General features: G+C 45.1%; 1 protein-coding gene across 2 annotated transcripts in view; it reads right to left on the minus strand.

Annotated features, from left to right (window-relative positions):
• Positions 1 to 19840, minus strand: part of PRUNE2 (prune homolog 2 with BCH domain) — a gene marked incomplete at both ends in the record, with an annotated part of 276889 nt that extends 257049 nt beyond the window's left edge. For both annotated transcript variants that reach the window (XM_080709115.1, XM_080709114.1), the window contains one exon: positions 19805 to 19840. In XM_080709115.1, coding sequence (XP_080565241.1) covers positions 19805 to 19840 — 36 coding nt within the window. The remainder of the gene's footprint in view (positions 1 to 19804) is intronic.
• Between the last annotated feature and the right edge of the window lie 1011 nt (positions 19841 to 20851).

A 20851-nucleotide genomic window follows, 5' to 3' on the forward strand; every position in this document is an offset into this window, starting at 1 on the left:
GAACACCAGTGACACGTGCATTAATCTCACACTTACAAACGACATCGGAGTCCATCCCGGAAGCTCCAAAGCTTGTGTTCTTGCACCAAGGACAACTCAATCAGCACGACTTGATTTCACCATTAGACAGTCTCCTCCCTGGAAAGTGCCTGCATTTTCTTTTATGCAGATAAAGCTAAACTATCCAAGTCTCAATAAGACTTTTAAACTATCTTTTGAGAGCCGGGCGTGGTGGTGCACACTTGTAATCCCAGCATTTGGGAGGCTGAGACAGGAGGATCACAGTTCAGAGACAACCTCAGCTACTTAGTGAGGCTCTTCCCAACTCAGTGAGACACTCTTTCAAAATAAAGAATAAAAAATAGGGCTGGGGTTGTAGCTTGGAGGTAGAATATTGGGTTCCATCCCCAGTACCTAAAAAAAACAACAACAACAAAAAAAAACTATCTTTTGAAAGAATGTGCTAAGTCTTTGTTTCCGCAGATGCTTGGGAATCAGAAAGCCCAGCTCTCCCACTAAACTAGCTGGCCATGTGTCCTTAGGCTAGGCAGGATTTCAGCTCTCTAGACTTATTCCCATCTGTGACAAAACTATAATAACATGATCCCTATCCAAGGTTGATCAGATGAGAGCATAAGGGTGAGAAGAATCATGAAGTCAAATACCACCAATTACAGTCATCCCTTCATCCCTGGCTGTCTTCGGGAAATGGTTCCAGAAGGCCCTGAAGATACTCAGTTCTACAGCTGCTCAAGTTCCCTATGTGAAATGGCATGAATTTGCATACAGCCTAGGCACGTTCTCCTGTATTCTTTGAATCATCTCTAGATTACTTATAATACCTAGATGCTGAAGTGCTATGTAGACATTGTTCTACTGTAGGCAAGGGGGAAGCCTGCACATGCTCAGTACACATTCAGGTCTCGAATTGGGGGCATTCTACCTCTGAGCTACACCCCCAGCCTGATTTTTATTCTTTATTTTGAAACAAGGTCTCAGTAAGTTGCAGAGGGCCTCACTAAGTAGCTGAGACTGGCCTTAAATCTGTGATCCTTCTGTCTCAGCCTCCCAAGTACTGGGATTACAAGTGTGTGCCATCAGGCCTGGCTTTGCAATTTTTTTCTAATATGTTCTAGGCTGGCAGAATCCACGGGTGTAGAGCCCGTGGATACAGAGCACCAGCTGCACTTATGACCCTGAGCCCGAGCCCATGTGATCACAACCAGCCGAGTGGAAGTGGACCATGACAAGATGGGAGAGGAAGAAGGTGGCATTTAACTTGACATTGGATGTGGAAGCCTGACTATATCACAGCAACCAGCCTCGTTGCACTGTGAGGTTCAGTTTCTTTGAAATAATTGAAAGAGGAAGAGAAAACAAAACAGGAGGTGACCTCGCCAGGTGAATTCTACCATGTGGCCTCAAATAGCAGCTGTACGGGCATGGCATAATTTATGTTATGATCATGTTAATTTAGCATCTTGGCAGCTTCAGATCATTTGCTCAGATCCAGGATTTACAAAATCATCTTACTACCCTCCCTGACATACTGTACAGCCTTTCAAACTTGCTAGGTGCATAGACCCAGATTTCAAAAGCCCTGTGTTTGGCTCTGCCATAATGTACTATGGAACTGGCAAACTTTTCTAAACCTCTATGAACCTTGAAATTTTGAGGATTTTATCAAGAAATCAATTTGGAATGATTTGTCAAAAGGCTTAAGAATGTTTAGACCCTTTGTCCCAATATTTGAAAATTCATTCTAAGACATATTTGAAAAGTCATTCTAAGAATAATTGTGAAACACAATAAAATGTTTTATGTGTGGAGTATAATTATACTAAAGTATAATTATAACAATATCAAAAGGAGGTGACTAGCAAAATGTTTAGCTACAGCACATTTTATTAATTCTATTCTATTATTTAAGATGATTCTGAATACTACATAATAATATAGTAAAATGTCTAATAAATAATGTTAAAATAAAAATTAGGGCACCAAAATGGATAACTTTTTTTTTTTTTTTTTTTTTTTTTTTTTTTTGGTGGTACTGGTAGTAGAACCCAGGGGCTTTCTACTTCCAGGCTATACTCCCAGACCTATTTTATGTTTTGTTTGGAAACAGTGTCTCACTAGGTTGCTCAGAGCCTCACTAAGTAGCTGAGGCTGGCTTTGAACCTGTGCAATCCTCCTGTCTCAGCCTCCCAAGTGCAGGGATTACAAGCATGCATCACCATGCCTGGCAAAATGGATAACATTTTAAATCCTATGCACAGAGAAGAAAGACTAAGAAAACTACTTGTCAGAATATTATCAATAATCACAACTGCAGTGGAGGTGGCTAATTTTTATTTTCAAATCTTTTTTCTATTTTCTCTTCATAAGTTGTTTTTCATCTTTCTTCTATTTTCCTAATTTGCCTTAATGTTAATTTATTATTTTATAAAAAACCAAATCTGTGACATAAAATAAAGAGGTTAAAACAAAGTCTGAAGTCATCTGCTTCAATGTTGAAAAAAATCTCTGGTTCTAAGTTTCCAATGCAAAGGTCTGTGATTCCAGAATTGGTGAAATGTCTAGTAGTTAGGCAGCAAAGATAATAAATAAAAGTCAATCGCAATAGAATGCTGTGTTTAAATGTGTGGAATCTTGACAGCTGGGTTCCATATCTTTCCCTAAAGTGACGGGCCAGGGTGTGTCCAGTGGGACACACAGCAATGAAGAGGCTGAAAATCCATCTTGCTGAGAGCTGAAGTCCAACCCAGAGGCCAACAGCAACTGTACGGCTCAAAGCAGTCAACATCAGTGGTAGTTATGAAACCCTTGCTAAAGGAGTGGCTTTTATAGAATGCCATCCTTGCTCAGAGGCTTATTTCGGGCATGAAATAATTCCACAGAATTGAGAAATGCCCCCCCCACACACACACACAAGGTTCAAACTGATCTAATGGCTTGGAAGGATAGTAAATTTTTCAAAATGTTTTAAAAGCCAGTTCTGGGGTGACTTTTTGATCCACATCCACCACAGGCAGTTTATGTCTGGACTTTTCTGGAGACTGGATCCGAGAGTAATAGCATTTCAGGCCACAGTCCAGGGGTGTCTGCCAAGTGCCAAGCACAGGATTAGCTGCAGAACCTCAGAATGCCTTTGCTTCATGCATGGCTTTATTTTAGAGTCTTACAAAGCAGATTCACAGTTAAATAATCAAAGAAATATTCAGCCAGAAAATAAAAAGTCTTTCTCTTATTTCATTATTTTCTACGACCTGTATATATTTTTTAAGACTTCAATTTACATATAGTCTAAAGAAAACAAAAATAATTTGTTCAAAGATCTTGGCAAACACTCAAAAGATTAAACAAAACATGAATCAAAGATTAGGCCTGAATTAGTCTTCAAGGACCAGTTGAAAGATAGCCCTCCCTTTCCTGCCAGATGCAGCCCTCCCTACGAAGTGGCTCTGGCAGCCTCTTTTTTATTGTGGCCGTCAAAGGATGAAGGAATGAATCCTACCCCATATTTCATCCAAGAGATGCTGAGCGCATACCAAACCAGCTTGCTAAGGGCCAGGGAAAGATGTCAACATAAAAGATAGAGAATGTGGAATAGGAAGCAACTTGTCCCCTAGCCTCCCTGGAGACCAGCCAGGGACACTGCCTCCTTGGAGCCGGTACGTGACCAGTCCTCTCAGGCGGGCCTGTGGCTGTGAGCAGCTGATGTGTCCAACTGCTGTGACATTTCTGTCTTCTCAGAGCCAGGTGCTGATGTGGTCAGGCGCTCTGACCACTTGCTACAGAAAATATGTAGGAAGAATGCAGAGAGGATGGAAATACATCTGATTCAGATGAACTTGTGTCTCTATCCTCTTTGGAGAACAGGAAGCACATATGAACATTTCTCTTTTTGCATTCTTTTATTAATTGCTAAGATATGTAAATATATTTCTGCCTTATTTAATTGATGGACTTCCTTTAAAAAAACACTCATTCTAAAACTACCAATGTTCTAAGTAAGGCAAAGAAGGGGTCCCATGAGCGGGACCTCTACGGCAAAGCTCTTTCAGGTCACTGAAAGGCGGCACCTTCTCCCCTCCCTCTTGGGCTTTCCTTGGAGACCTTATTTTTCCATGCCTGTGGTCACAGCCACAGCTCTTCTTCAGTCCAGAACCAAATTAGACCTTGACTTGGAGTGGATGCGGGGAATGGGGTGTGAAGGGTCCATTCAAGCCGCCCCACTCCAGGGTCACGTTTTAGCCCCATCCCCTCCTGCCTGACTTGCAGTCGCTAGTTTGGAACATGGTGGTCCAGGTATCTGGCTTCACTTAGGAACAAGGGCTCTGACACAGGATGCTCTGCCAGACACCACCACTCCTCCTCCAAGCAACTGTTTCCTTTCTACTTTTTCCTATTTAAATGATCTGAAAAGGAAGTTTTTCTGAAATCAGTCACATGCCACACCTTTTTTCTTAAACAGGACACTAAGCTTAAAAGACCACCCTTCCTTTATTATTCAAGGTCCTTCCTATGAACCTCACGCGTGTACTCCAAGCCAAGGATGGTCTGTCGCCCAGAGCTGCATGGGTACTTAGGACTACTTACCCTGCGCCAACTGCAGCGCCCTTACTGGAGACCTCTATCTGCTTCTTGGGGTCCTGTTTGATTTTGATCCTGTCTGTGCAACCATTCCCAGCATGAGTTATTAGCAATTATACCTCTATTTCTATCATCCACTCTGAGATGAGAAAGTTTGTGAATATTCTGGTCAAATACATATTTAATAACATCGAGGATGGTGGCTGACACCACATGTCTTTGCTGTGCTACTGTATTGCTCTAAATAATTTTCAGATCTCATCTCACAAACAGCCTCAGAGATAGAGCTTGGGGCTTATCCTGTGGAACCTGTAATGATTTTTTTATAAAGGAGATGAAGATATGTCCCTGTTATTCTTTTTGTGGTTGGCTTTTGATTTATTTCTTGCCTGATTCAATGGTCATAGATGAGTGTCAAGTACCTCTATTCTCCCGGTCTCGCGGGTTATATGCCACAGATTACTTTGAAAATAAACCCCGATATTATATTTTTGGCTGGTGAGACTTCTGTCTATTAAGGGTACCTAGTTGAGGATTTAAATTTTTTATTGGAAAGTATGGTGGCACACACCTATATAATCCCAGTACTTGAGAGGCTGAGACAGGAGGATCATAGGTTCAAGGCCAGCCTCAGCAACCTACCGAGACCCTATTTCAGAATAAACAAATAAACAAAAAACATCAAAAGGGCTGGCAGTATACCTCGGAGGTAAGATCCCGCTGGGCTCAGTCCCCAGTACCACACACAGACACACAAAAAAATTATTGGTGCTTTATAATTATGCATGATAGTGGAATTCATTGTTATACATTATACATGAACATAGCATAATTTGGTCATTTAATTCACCAGTACCTCCCCTTTCCCTCTCCTGCCCAAAGGAGTGCTGCCCTTGCCTAACCTCGCACTTTCAGGGGACGCTGAGTTGGCTGATGTTGCCAGAGACATAAGAATCACTGCAGCTGGGCACGTTGGCACACCCTGTAATCCTCACCTGGGAGGCTGAGACAGAGGAATGAAAGTACAAGACCAGCCTCAGCAACTTAGAGAGAGGCCCCCAACAACTAGGACTAGGGATGTAGCCTAGAGGTAGATTGCCCCTGGGTTCCATTCCCAGTACCACAAAAAGAAAAGAATCATTATAACTCAGCGCAGCCTGAATTTTCATATTGCTTTTTTTTCTCTCTCTCTTCTTCCCCCTCTCTCTCCCTTTCTCTCCCTCTCTTATTTGTAGTACTGAAGATAGAACCCAGGGGTGCTCTACCACTGAACTAGATCCCCAGCCATACTGAATTTTTAATTTTCTTTTATGATTCACCACTTTTCCGACTTATTTCCCCCTTGAATCCATATGCATATTAAGGATTCCCTGAATTCTTTTATCCCTCTCTTTCCTCCCATTCTGTACCTGCCTTTTCCCTCTCTCCCCCTTTTTCTTCACTCTCCGTGTGTTTTGAACATAACCCAGAGCTTCCTGCTACAGCAAGCCCAGCACAATGGAGAGCTGTGTCCTGATGCCTTCTCTCCTCCCAGCTGTGTCCCCAGGGTTGACCACTCCATCTTACTATCAGTCGGTCACTCAACCATCCAGGCAGTCCAGGGCTCCAATAGGAGAGCAGCAGCAGGGAAGAAAGCCTCCAAAACATAAGTTATGCCAACAACCTTGTTTTTTTTTTTCTTTTGTAGACTCTTTTTAAAGTGTATTCTTACTAAAAACTCACCAAATGTCCACACTATTTCTAGTTACTCTAGAAGATAGTTACACACCATTTTTTTCTCTATCAAATTTGCATAGGATGCCGGGCGTGGTGGCGCACGCTTGTAATCCCCATGCTTGGGAGGCAGAGACAGGAGGATCGCGCAGGTTCGAAGCCAGCCGCGCTGGCATAAGAGACCCTGTTTCAAAAATATGAAATAGGTCTGGGAGTGTAGCCCGGAGTAGGGCTTCCAGGAACCCCAGTACCACCCCAAAAAAAAATTTTTGCATAGGATGAGAAAATCTATTCAGTAGCCTAACATCATATTTTTCATAATATATTGTCAATAATATGGCTGATTACTTGGTTGTCCAAAGGTTTTATCATGTGTGTGGTACTGGGGATGGAACCCAGGGCCATTCTACCTCTGAGCTACACCCCCAGCCCTATTTTTTATTCTTTATTTTGAAACAGGGTCTCACTGAGTTGTAAAGGGCCTCACTAAGTAGCTGAGGCTGTCTGCAAACCATGATCCTCCTGTCTCAGCCTCCAGAATGCTGGGATTACAAGTGTGTGCTACCGCTCTTGAGTCAAAGGGAAAGATGTATGTGCAATTACATAAGTTTACCATCCAACCCAATACCTCTCAGGTTCTTTTATTTTCTCTCTCTCTCTCTCTCTCTCTCTCTCTCTCTCTCTCTCTCTCTCTCTCTCTTCTGGAGATTGAATCCTAGAGCATTCTACCTTCCAGCTATACCCCAACCATTTTTATTATTTATTTATTTATTTATTTATTTATTTATTTATTTATTTGGTGGTACTGGGGGTGGAACCTAGAGGGTTTCTACCTCCAGGCTATACTCCCAGACCTAATTTATATTTTATTTGGAAACAGGGTCTCACTGTGTTTCTGAGAGCCTCACTAAGTAGCTGAGGCTGGCTTCGAACCTGTGCAATCCTCCTGTCTCAGCCTCCCAAGTGCAGGGATTACAAGCGTGTGCCACCACGCCCTGCTTATTTTTTATTTTAAAAAGGGGTCTAACTTGCTGAGGCTGGTCTGAAACCTGTGATCCTCCCGTCTCATCCTCCCAAGTACTGGGATTACAGCTGAACTGCTCACTTTTATTTATTTATTTATTTTTTCATATTTATTTTTAATTGGTGCACTGTATTCATACATCATAGTGGGATACATACTTTTGTAGACATACATGCACACATTGCCCAGTCAGCCCCCACCCGATACCCACCCCGTTCTCTCCCTATCCCCCCCTCCTATGCTTGGCTTAGTAGTTGACATCTAGTATTATAGCAATTTATCCAAAATTAAAAATGATAATCTCACATAACAGTTTCATTTGTCTGATACCAAGCTTTTGATGACTTAAAGATAACATTTCAATATTTCTTTGTGCTTTCTTTCTTACCAGATAATCTATTTTTTTCTATTTTTTAGGTGAAACTATCATATATTTATATATTTATTTTTCAGAAAAAAAATCTATCCTAATATGGAAAATGGACTCTAGGTACCCACAACGATCTTGAAAAAGAACAAAGCTAGAAGATATATATTTTCTGATTTCAAACCATATAAAGCTACAATAATTGAAACAGTGTAGTACTATTCTAAAGGCAGATATATAAACCATTGGAGTTAAATAAAAGCCTAGACCTAAATTCTTCCCTATATTGTCAAGTTATTTTTGACAAGGTTTCCACGAACATTTGGTGGTAGAAATAATAATCTTTTAACTAAATATTGTTGAAAAATAATAATTACATGGAAAAGAATAAAATTGGACCCTTACCTAATCCCATATACAAATATTAACTCAAAATAGATAAAAGACCTAAATATAAATCTTAAGACTATAAACTTTTAGGAGAAAATCTGGGTCATAAAACCTCACAACATTGAAATTGGCAGTGATTTCTTGGTTATGATTTCAATGGCACAGGCAACAGAAGAGTATACAAACTCCCTAAAAAATAAAAAACATATTGTATATCCAAAGACAATGTAAACAGAGTTAACAGTTACTAATAGAATGGGATAAAATATTTCCAAATGCTATATCTGAAGGTATATTAATATTCCAACTAGAAATCCTAAAAATTAGCAACAATAAAGGCAAACAATACCCTTTAGAGATAGGTAACAGACTAACATAAATAATGAATCTCCACAGATAACCAATCTTAGTTGTCTGTTGGATGGAAAATCTTGTTTCTCTAGTTCTGATGTGTGTTACCTATTTCTTCTTTGTAGTTAATCTCTTTGAGTATTTTCTCTAGTGCTGGTTTTGAAGACATAAATTCCTTCAGTTTCTGTTTGTCATGGAAGCTTCTTATTTCTCCATCTAATTTGATAGAAAGTTTTGCTGGGTAGGAAATTTTTGGCTGGAAGTTGTTTTCTTTCAGAGTTTGGAATATGTTACTCCAAGCCCTTCTGTCTCTCATGACTTGGTTTGGGAAGTCTGGAGTGATTCTAATTGGTTTGCCTCTGAATGTCACTTGGCCCTTTGCTTTTGTTGCCTTTAAGATTCTCTGCTTGGCTTCCACATTGGTCATTTTGACAATTATGTGGCGTGGGGATCCTCTTCTCTGATCCTGTCTAAAGGGAGATCTATAAGTTTCCTGGACCTGCGTATCGACCTCTTGCTCTATGTCTGGAAAATTTTCTGCTATTAATTCCTTGAAGAGATTGTTGATCCCTTTGGTTTCACTTTCTTTTCCCTCCTCTATTCCAATTATTCTTAGGTTAGCTCTCTTAAAATGGGCCCATATGTCTTCAATATCAGATTCCTGCTGTCGGATATTTTTTCCTAGATTAGAAACTATGCGTTCATTTTTGGAATGATCATCTTCTAAGAGCGAGATTCTGTTCTCCATGTGTTCTAATCGGTTGTTTGTGCTTTGAATTGAGGCCTTTACTTCATTAATTGCATCCTTTATCTCTTTTTGGCTCTCTCTGAGTTCTTTTCGAAGCACCTCTATTATTTCTACAGTTATTTTCCTGATTTGATCTTCTAGAAATCTCTGATTTTCTGTTTTATCGGGTTCTGATGTTGTGGGGTTGTGAGCATTCATTGCTCCAGTATTATTCCTCTTTCCCATGATTTCGGAAGTTTGTGCCTTCTCTGGGTTCTTCCCTTGGGTCACTATGACTTCACTTAAGGTGCTCTGGATCTCGAGTCAGTAGTATCTCAGACCCCACTACTCCTTTACTGGGTTGTATCACAGAGTCTCCGACCCAGAGAGTCGATAGAGGCTGCTTTAGACTGTAGGGGATGCCAGGTTGCACGTTCTCCTATGGTGTGATATCACTGCCACCGCCCCTCTCCCACTGGGTCAATTCCCAGTAAGTACAGTACTGGGATTTCTCCGCTGTGGCCCGCAATTTGACTCACTGTTCTTGAGTACGCAGATGTAGCTGTAGTGAATTCGCTGCTGCTGCTGCCGGTGGCAATATGGCGCCGCTGCTACTCCCTCGGCTGTTGGGCTGGCGTTTTTTTTTTTTTTTTACTTGGTTTTGATTTCCACTCTGAATCCCTGCAGCGTGTGCTGAGCTCAGACACTGGGAGCTTTAGATGTCCTCTGCGCCGAGAAATCCCGCCTGGCTGTTCCGCAGTGGCTCCCCTTGGCTTGCTGTGGCCGTCCCGTGAATTCGCTGGTGCCACCGGCAGTATGGCGCTGCTGCCGCGTCTGCTGCGTCCTCGGGCGTGAGGATCTCCTCTGTGGCTCTGTTCTCAGTCCGCTTTCTCTCTGGAGCCTGGTGATTTTTTTTGTTTCTCTGGTGATGTTGTTTTCTGGCTTTGAAAGGTGCTGATTTTGTGGTAATGGATATTTGTTGTTAGCAGGGCTCTTAAGCCCCGCTTTTCTCGGTCGCCATCTTCCCGGAAGTCCACCAACTGCTCACTTTTAATTTAAAGAGAATAAAATGTTCCGAGGATCTTGTGGGGACAGGCACAGGCAGCAGGGGAGAGTCTTGGAATGGCAGGAAGCAAACTCCCTTTGTCGGCTATGCACCGTGGGCAAACCTCCTACCTTGCTGAGTCTCAGTTTCCTCCACTGACAAAAGTAATCCCCGCCTTACAAGATCATTGTGGGGGTTAAATGAAAAAAACAAAAGTATCTCCAAGCCGAAAGAGGTAGCCAACATATTCTAGTTAAAACAAAGAGAGCTAAGAATTGTTCTTGTTTCTCTGAAATGTGTACAGGGTCTACCTGGCTCTTTGCCACTTGTGGCCCTTTTCATGTTTGGATACTATGGATGGAGATCTTGTTCTTATCTTGGTACACGCGTACCTTCAGTAGCACTGGAAGAGGAATTCTATTATTGTTCCCAGTTCACAGACAAAAAAATTAATACTCAGCCAGGTGTGGTGGTTCACAGCTTGTAAGCCCAGCATTTGGGAGGCTGGGACAGGAGGATCACAGTTTGCAGCCAGCCTCAGTTACTTAGTGAGGCCCTTTGCAACTCAGTGAGACCCTGTTTCAAAATAAAGAATAAAAAATAGCTAGGCGTGGTGGTGCATGCTTGTAATCCCCGCACTTGGGAGGCGGGATAGGAGGATCGCGCAGGTTCGAAGCCAGCCTCACTGGCTTAAGAGAGACCCTGTTTCCAAATTAAAAAATATAAAAAATAGGTCTGGGAGTGTAGCCCGAGGTAGAAGGGTTCCATCCCTAGTACCACCAAAAAAAAGGGGGGAGGCTGGGCCTGTAGCTTGGAAGAAGACTGCCCCTGGATTCCACCCCCAGTACCGCAAAAGAAAAGAGAAGAAAGAGAGAGAGAGAGAGAGAGAGAGAGAGAGAGAGAGAGAGAGAGAGAGAGAGGAAGGAATGAAGGAAAAGAAAAGGGAAATACTCAAGGGAGGCAGGGTTAACTAACGAAGATTGTGTGTCCAGAAAGTAAAGATGGCAGAGTTAGGATCTGAAATCAAGACATCTAGCTCCAGCACCCCGCTCTCGGCCACCTGCTATCCTGTACTCAGTGGGCAAGGAGGACAAAGTCTTTCTAAAGTTCTTCCAAATCTAAAACTCATGCTCTATGAAAATCTTCTAAGACATGAGTTAGGGAAGGTGGCTTCTACCATGGGCTGCCTCCCGGTGCCCAGTTTATGGGCTCAGATAGAGGAACATGTGGTTACCGCTTCCCAAGGGGGCTCAGCAATCATCAAGGACAAGAACACAGATGAGCTTTTGATTGTGTCGATTTCCACTTTCGGCTACTTGTTTTGATGCCTCCTCTCTATTTCTAAAAGTGCGAATTGTCAATTTGAGTAGATGATCCCTACTCAAATTGAGAATTTGACCTGTTGCCAAAAGATACTCAAGATCAAATGCATTATAACAAAGTGTTCTTGCCAGTGGCCAAAAGGCTAAGACACTTATAATAAAAGATAAATAGACATTAAAACCAAAAATAATCTAAAAAGATACAACAAGGTAACAACTAAGTATAAAAAAATTATTTCAGAAACATGAAATTAAGGAAATTAGACACCAACATAGTTTTGAGCTTCCTGGCAGCCCAAGCAAAGAATGTCAAATGCATAAAACCAAAGGTATGTAATTTTATAGACAGCCTCATTTCAGCAAGACTCTTGCCTTCCCGGCTACTAAAAGTACCTGGGAATGTCTGGTCATATCCCTGAGAGACGAAGTGAAAGACCACGCTTGTGCTCCGTCACAAACACCACCAGGTGGACAAAAGTTCTGATTTGGGACCTTGCATGAGTTTATCCCACGTGACAGGTCAGCAGAGCCCAGGCTGGCCAGGAAGGTGGGTGCCTTAACTTTCCCCTCAAAGACTCTGAAGGCTTCCCTGCCAGTCGCTCTCATGTTCATACTGGTGCAGACACAGAGAACAGGCTGGGCCAACATGGCATGCTGGCTGGGGTTGGGGCTGTCCACCTTTCAGTCTGTGAAGAGAACCAGGGAGGACGCGGAGCTCTAACCGTTCCACCGTTTGCTCACCCATCCCATGTGGTTTGCAGAGACATTTCATGCCCCATTCTTCCCTTCTGCCTTCTTCACTGATGACTTAATTCAACCAGTATTTACAGGTTTGAACAGACATGGATAACAATGAACCTTCTAATTTGTAATAACGGTTTGTCGAAAGTGCTCAGCACTCCTTGGCTCTACTCTTCCTCGCCTTCTAGCAAACCAACCTGCATCCTACATGCCGTCACTAGGCAGCTTCAGATCTCCCGGAGCCTGGGGCTGGTCATCCAGTTCTTTTATTATTTAAACACTGCAGTGCACCAAGCTTTGAGCAGAACTTTTGCTTTATGGCTTCATTCATTCTAAAAACACTTTCTGAGCATTACTGTGCCAGGCCCCTGAGACACATGAGGAACAAAATCATATACAGACCTCAATCTCTATTCTCACCAAATTAGCACTAATCAAACAAGCCCAATAGGAATATAATGACAAACTGAGAGAAATGATCTGAGTTCATTATTTAAAAAGCTGACAAACCCAAGGGTGGGAAGGGTGAGCTCACTCAGCTTCCTTCCTTGCCTCCCTCCCCTTTGAAGAAGAGATGGAAGCCATTTAAGCCAAGGAGAGCAGGAGAAGCCAGAAGAAAGTGGCTTCTTTATAGCAGCTAAAAGCGCTGTCCATTCTCCCAAGTGTGATGGAAAGTGATGGTGAGGTTTCAGAGGGTGGGGGGAGGCAAGGAGATGCTCTGAGCATTGAGTGCCTGACGCTCCCTCTGCTCCAGCATCAACGAGGTGGTTTGCAGGAGACCAGCAGCCTGCACAGTCACCCGGTGGCTGAGTGGTGCCTAGGATCTGTGGGGGGAGGCAAAGGACAGAGGAGAAGGAAGCTTCCAGTTGGAGAAAGGGATGTATGATCATTACATATGATCATTACATTCATTAAGATAAGGACCTACGGAAGAGGACTGGTTGGGGGCAAGTGGAGAGGTGGCCATCAAGTATCGTACTAAAGCTGAAGATGCAACATGTCGACCTCACAACAAACCCACAATCTAGACGACATGAGTCTACTTCCCACCTGAAGAACTCAAAAGCTGTGTGATTGATTAGTTTAGGTTTTCTAAACCCAACTTTGTGGGTCTGATTTTTCAGGGCAATCTATACTCACCACTTTAGCACTAATCAAACAAGCCCATTAACCTCATAAGAGCTATGAGAAAGAAAGGTAACCTCTTTCTCTCTAGAGACCAAAGCTCAACCCCAACCCCACAGGGCTCAGAAAGAAATGGGACAGTGCCAGACTGTGTGTGTGTGTGTGTGTGTGTGTGTGTGTGTGTGTGTGTGTATTGGGGATAGAATTACGTAGTGGGGTTCCACTTTTGAGCTACACTCTAGCTCATTTTATTTTGAAACAGGTTCTCACTAAGTTGCTGAGGCCCTTGCTAAGTTGCTGAGGCTGGCTTCAAACCCGAGACCTTCCTCAAGGATCTCAGCCTCCCAGGTTTCAGGATTACAAGTAGGGGCCATCAGGACTGGCCAGAGTATTTGAGTAGGTTATTTCAGTGCCTCTGACAGGGCAGCCATGTATGACTGTGCAGGTTAAGTACTGCAAAAATTCAGAGATATCCTTTATATCACATAAATGTCAATTCCAGAATATATCAACCCTGCCCCTCCTCAGTTTCCTTTCAAAGATTACAGACTCTATGACTCTCTAATCCCAGAGTTCAAGAAGAATCGCTAACCAAGGCTGCATCATGCCCTTTGCCTCTCTGGTCTCTTCTTTATTGCAGCCTTCATCCAAACCCACACATCCCTTCCTCCCTTTTCTCTGCTTGGGTATCACTCCATGGAAGGGTAGATGTAATGGAAGAAGAAAGCCTCTAGCATCAGCCACCGTGGCTTACAATCGCTCTCCAGATTCATACACCAAACCCCAACAATGCCAACGTCTGCCCAAATAAAAGCTACATCGAAACCAACAGGTTATACCAAAGCTGTCAGCTTTTTACTTCATTGACATAAAATAGTCCCCAGATCACAGACTAAAGAGCGTCCAAGCTCACCTGACCGCAGGTCCTCCAAGACCCAAGCTGCTGTCTGAGGATAGTGAGTGCTTCTTTTCCTTTGAGACAAACCAGTCCTCTCTCAGATCTGTTTACACTGGAAAAGTCCGGTTCTTTTCTGAAAGTCCCAGGACGGGAGCAATCCCCAGCGGTTGGTCTGGATGCTCAGGCAATGAGAAATGGGGCTGACTCCAGGAAAAAGTAATCAAGGGCTTGGTTCTCCTCAGCCTCCAAGGGGCGGCACCTTACTCATGGTAGTGCTCTGGATTCCTGTGCTTCCTGCCCATAAGTGCTCTGGCAAGAGGCAGGAGCGCCCGCCCTCACTGGCAACGGACCAGAGTGGATGGGCATGCGCTCAGCTCCGCAGGTGAAACTGCCCTGCGGTTTCCCCACCATCACTCCTCTCCACAGTGGCCTTTTAAAACACATTTGTAAACAGTCTTTTTTTTAAAACTAACTTGCACCTTCTCCCCACAGAGGGAAGCAGGAAAAATCTGATCCTCCAATTTCTAAAAAGACTGATTATTCTGCAGACATGCTGCAGTGTTTCCCTCTCTGTCTCTTTAAGCTCCACGTCCTGTATCCACGCTAATGCAGTTGCTCTTTAGAGTTCTAATGTGCATCCTTATCCTTAGACTGTGTACCGCAGAGTGGAAGTTGACATTTACGTCCTCCAGCATCACTACTGCCCACTGCAGACCTGAGCCTTCCTCCACAGCTGTCGCTGCTGAGTGGCAGGTGCATCCCCCGGCTGCAGTCCTGGGGCGCCGGTGTGGCCGCATCCTTCCAGCGGCAGCTGGCCGGCCCCTCCAAGGCTGGCTGGAGGGCGTGGGCTGGAGTGATCCCTGCCCATCTGCAGCTGCTGGAGTCACATCAGCTGGTAGCCTGGGGCACTGAGGGAGGCCCAGCAGCCAGTCTGCACCCTTGGGGACTCTGGCTTCCTGCAGCAGAGCCCCAGGGCTCTCTATCCCTCCCGGGGTGATTTTCATTTTTTATCAACTCTACCCCAAATTCAAGAGAAGGTGGAGTGTGGAGCCATTCTCCTCCATGAGTTATCCTTTTCTTCCTTTCTTTCCTTCCTTTCCCTTTCTTTCTTTCTTTCTTTCTTTCTTTCTTTCTTTCTTTCTTTCTTTCTTTCTTTCTTTCTTATTTTTTGTGGTACCGGGGATGGAATTCTCCCTCCAAGCTACACCTCCAGCCCTATGGTTTAGTCTTTTATTTTTGAAACAGGGTCTCACTGAGTTGCGAAGGGCCTCACTCAGTACTGAGGCTGTCCTTGAACTGCGATCCTCCTGTCTCAGCCTCCCAAATGCTGGGATTACAGCATGTGCCACCACGCCCAGCCCTGAGTTATCCTTTTCTGAACTGACCCCTTTGATGTTGGGGGCATTTCCTAAGTCACAGGCAAGGGCAGAGAGCCCTCATTCTCTACCCTCCTTCAATTTTTTAACCATACAGATGGTGTAACTAAGAATGTCTAGGAACCACCATAGCAATAGTGTAACTAAAAGCGGAAAGCAAGCCAGGTGCGATGGTGCACGCCTGTAATCCCAATACTTGGGAGACTGGGACAGGAGGATCACAGGTTCCAGGTCAGCCTCAGCAACTCAGCAAGACCCTGTTTCAAATTTCAAAAAATTATAAAAGGTTGCGGGGGATAGCTCAGAGACAGAATGCCCCTAGGTTCAATGCTGAATACCAATATATATATGTGCCAGGCATGGTGGCACATGCCTGTAATCCTAGTACTTGGGAAGCTGAGACAAGAATATTTGAGAGTTTGAGGTCAGCTTCAGCCCTAGAGAGCCTCTCAGCAACCTAGCAAAATCCTACTTTCAAAACAAAATATTATAAAAGGGCTGAGGGGGTGTAGCTTGGAGGTAGAATTCCTCTGAGTTCAAGCCCCAAAATCACAATAAATAAATAGGTTTCAGGGTGTAGCTCAAAGGTAGAATGGCCCTGGGTTCAATCCTAGTACCACAATAAATAAATAAAATAAAAATGGAATGCAAGTCTAAAACTCAAGGACTGACCTGGAATTACATGATTTCATTTTTACCCCACAGAAACTCTGAATGGGCAGGTGGAGGGAAAGCCGAGTGGGCTCTGGAGGGAGAAAGAGAAACTGTTTTCAATGTCGTTTCAGGTCCAGCGGTGAGCAGCCAGGTGAGCCACACGTCTGGGCTCTCACGCCAGGGGACAGAGCCCAGCCTACAAGCATCACCCGGTGAGCACCACCTCTACTCTCGGAGGAAGACGCGCTCACTGCTTACTCTACCCCCCCCCTTTTTTTTACAGGTACACAATTTAATATGAAACAGCAAAATTTCACTCTGTGCTTTCTACTGACTTAACAACCACTGTGTGGATCCCAGGGTTACCATTCCACATTTGTCAAGACTGTGCTTGACAAGAGTAACCACCTCCCCGCTATCCTGCACCTTTGACCGAGTGCTTTTACAAATATTCTCCAGCCCCTCCGGCCTGTCTTAACCAGGCAGATGCGTGCGGGCCCACAGGAACCACCTGAGCTCCAGGAGGTACTGTGGAGGCTATTCTCAGAACTTACTTCCACCATTTCTGACAAATGCTGAGTTTTTCCAATCAAGGGTAGGTGGCAGAAGGGAGAGATTTAGGGGAAAGGAGGACGGGCTGATGTTAGTGAATCTGCCACCATTTATGGTACAGACTGGGCTGATAAGTAGAACTAGGAGAGTGATCTCCCAACTGTGATGGAACTCAGCTCCTGACTTCCTCAACACCCCCAGCCCGCTCCAAAGATTTCTTTCTGTTCATCCCAAGAGCCTGGCCTAGAATGAGACAGTGCCTCTCTCCTCACAATCAGATAAACAATACATGTTTCCAGTCAGAAAAAAGGAGGGTACAATTGCTCCAAAATTTTGATTATTGGAGATTTTATCTATAATGGGAATCCCATTTTGAAATTTAAAGTTTCTTTTGTTTATTGAAAGTAGCCAGCCCCAATGACATGAGGTCGTGTTAGGACTTCAAAGGACACTTTGACTATTTAAAGTCATTGAACGCTATCTACCAGCCTGGCACAGGGGCGCATGCTAGTATTCCCAGTACTTGGGAGTCTGAAATAGGAGAACCACAGGTTTGAAGCCCCCATTTCAAAATAAAAAGTACTGGGGGTTAGCTCGGAGGTAGAGTGCTTCTGGCTTCTATTTCTGAGAAATACTGAGTTTCCTCAGTACCAAAATAAATTAAAAGATATGTACCATGCCTATAGTATATCAAAGCAATAAGTAATGGGGGCTGGCAACTAGCCATTTTAAGGTGTCATATAGATAAATCTATATTAATTTCTCATAGAAAAAAGCTTATATATCATTCATAAATTCTAATTCTGGTTCTAATAGGTTTAAAGTGTGCCAATCAGCACAATGAGGTTCTTCTCCTCAAGATGTTTTATAGAGGATTAGCCAAATTTTTTAAAATCCTACCATTTCACTATGAGTAAACCTCTTACAAATGAATGACATAATGACTTAACTTTTTCTCCATGGTAAAGGTTATCGATCCCCTAAGGTGTTATCTACTACTGCACTTCAATATTGCAAATTAGTAAGGATTTCATTACCTACAATGTAATTTGTCTGGAGAACACATGACCAAAACCCCTTACTTGTGGTTGAACACGAAAGGCCAAAAGCGATGTCTATAAGAAACCTACTCCAAGAAAAGACAAAATTAGCTGTCATTGTTCTTCTGGTTAATTCAGGAAGCTAGGAACAGAATTTCAAACAACCACTTCTTTTTCCTGTCTTTTTTTCATGATGAGGAGTAATTGCTCATCTAATGAAGGGATTCGGTAAATAAATTACACATTACTTTCAGCTGATTACCCTGAAACAGGGGAATTTCCACCACAGCAATTGCTCTTCAGAAATGAGACAAACCTCCTGCTTATATCGTACTCCATGACCTAAGTGTTGATTGTGAAGATGTTGATAAAACAAATGTGACTGGAGTGGAGCATCAGCAGCCCCAGCTCTGGGTTCACCCTTCATCACCACTTGTTCTCATCCGCACGCACACACAAAGAAGCTGCCCAGATGCACTTAAGTGCTGGGACATTTCTCACCCAGTAGTGGGTAAGGCAGGGCATGGGCTGATACCCTCAGAGATACAAACTAGTTCTGGAGCTCCTGCGATAAGGATTTTTGTGCAGATGCTCTAGAAAAACTCTAAGAGGGTCAATCAGCGTGGGGTGACCACCAGCGTCCTCAGTTCTAAAATCCCCACAAACATCCAACTCTCTGGGAACCTGAAGGTAGAGAACAAAGCAATTATATGCCATTAATCAACTTTAGTGACCTGTTATAAGATCCTCACGGTTAGACCGCAGTACAGATCCCTCTGCCTCCACACTGTGAATGGAGGCTTGGGCATCTCAAGGGGCCCGCGCCCTGCACTCCCTCTGTTGTGCCAGGGTGGGTGAGCTATGGGAATAATTTCCCAAATATCCTGCCTTGTGACGTGGACATCACCTTTATGCAGACTATGTTTTGGCGTCTATGACAGTTTAGATGTTCAAGGCATCATAAATTATGCATTTCTTTCTTTGCCCGGCCTGTAAAAAGTGCTTTCACTGTTCATTAAAGACATTGCCTCTGAACGAGCACAGGCTTTTCTTTAAGTGCTCAAACAGAAACATTCCCATTATGTTTATGACAGCTAAGCTGGAGAGCCAAGACACTTTGGAATCAGGGAAGTGCCCGGTGCGTCGTTCCAGAATGTGCGGCGACTGTCAACACGCACAGTAATTTTGTCACCCACTGTTTGGATGGTGATACAGTGAAAGAGACGAGACCAGGCCACTGTGCGGGTCTCCGCCCAGGAGAATGAGAGCCTGGCAAGCCTCGTGTCGCTGGCAAGAGCTGGGCTTTCCCCTTTCAGCTTCTTCCCCAATTTACGGATGTGAACACAGATCAGAGACCCAGAACCCACTGGACGCTCCCTGATCTGCAGTGGAGCAAGCTCTGCTGGGGGTGCTCAGATAAACACAGCAGACCTTTGCAGATCCCCTCCCAGCCGTCCTCCCACTTCCTCCTAGGGTTTCAGCATTCCCAGCTAAAGTCCAGTCCTGGGGATTCTTATTTTCCTTTTACATCTGCAGAAGGCCGGGTTCTTTTCCTCAAGGAAGGCCACTCCCATTCAACCTGCTCTCCCACCGGAGCAAGCCCCATCTAGTCCTCTCCAGCGTCGGGCCACGGGGACCAGGGCTGGACAGGGCGGCCCGACTGCAGCCAGGCGCCGCCCGGCTCTGCACCGTGCCCAGCCGAGGCCGGAGGCCCGTGGAGGCCGCGGGGTGCTTTCGGGAGCAGAGTTCCCAGGCTCCGGGCGACAGTCCCAACGCACTGACAACTAAGCCGCAAAGTTTGTCTCTTCCTCCTCTGCGGCAACACCCTTTCCTTCCCGCTTCTCCTGAGCACGCGCGCGCGCAGCCTGGCTCCCTCGACTTACCAGTTTAGATTTGGCGCGTTGCAAAAATTCTTCCATGTCTCTGCGAGAAATGTGGAGCCCGGTACCCGGCGGGAGAGGAGGAGGATCTGGGCGTCAGGAAAGCGGTCCTGGGGGCGCGGAGACAGGCCGCTCCCTCCGCCGCTCCCGGCGGCCAGGCGGGGACTGCGCCCGGGGCTATTTGGCCCCAAGTCTCCCGCCCACCCCGCGCCCAGCCGGTCCGGGCTCGCGTCTCAGCCCTAATAAGGAAAGTGGGTGTGCCGCCCGGGGGCCCCGAGCCTGCGCTGCCGGCGCCACCTCCAGGGATGGCGAGGGGCTCCGCGGCCAATCGCAGGGCCCCGTGCGGCCTCCTGACGTGGCGCTCAGAAGGATGCAGCCACCATGGACAGCGCCCAGAAGTGCGAGCCAAGTGCGAGGGGCCGCTGCAGAACCGGGCTCTGCCGCAGGCCCCGGGCTGTCAGCGAGGGAAGGTGGGCCCAGGCCCCGGGAGAGCTGCCCTTCCTCGGCCAGCGCCCCCCTGGCTGGCTGGCAGGTTGCAGAGAGCTCCGGTCACCTAATGAGCTGGTCTGCTGGCCTGGCTGAAGATGCACTCAGCTAGATTGGCGCGGGGAGGAGGCAGGGGAGGTACAGCCCAGCTAAAAGCGGTACGACCTTGATGGATCATAATCAGAAGAGCAGGCCGGAAGGTTGTGCTAGGCTGACTCTTTCCTTCCCTCAAAACATATCCATCTAGCAAGGGCCGTCCACAGTTCTCTCCGGCTGGATGCCCTGATGTTGGCCCTGGGACTGATGCATAGATATATCCCTCTGCAACTCTCGTCCACTCTTTGATAAGTAAGCTTCAGGGAAGCTGGAACAGCGGGACCTTGCTACTCAAAGTACGGTCCGCAGCCACACCGGCATCACCAAAAATGCAGAATCCCTCTCTCCTACACCCCACACTTACTGCCTAGGAGTCTGTTCCTATAAGACCCTCAGGCGATGTCTACATACATCGAGGTTTCAGAAGCACCACAATATACACTGGATTCTGCAGATGTGAACCTATTT

This window comes from Muscardinus avellanarius (assembly GCF_963383645.1).
Source record: "Muscardinus avellanarius genome assembly, chromosome: 13".
NCBI lineage: Eukaryota > Metazoa > Chordata > Mammalia > Rodentia > Gliridae > Muscardinus > Muscardinus avellanarius.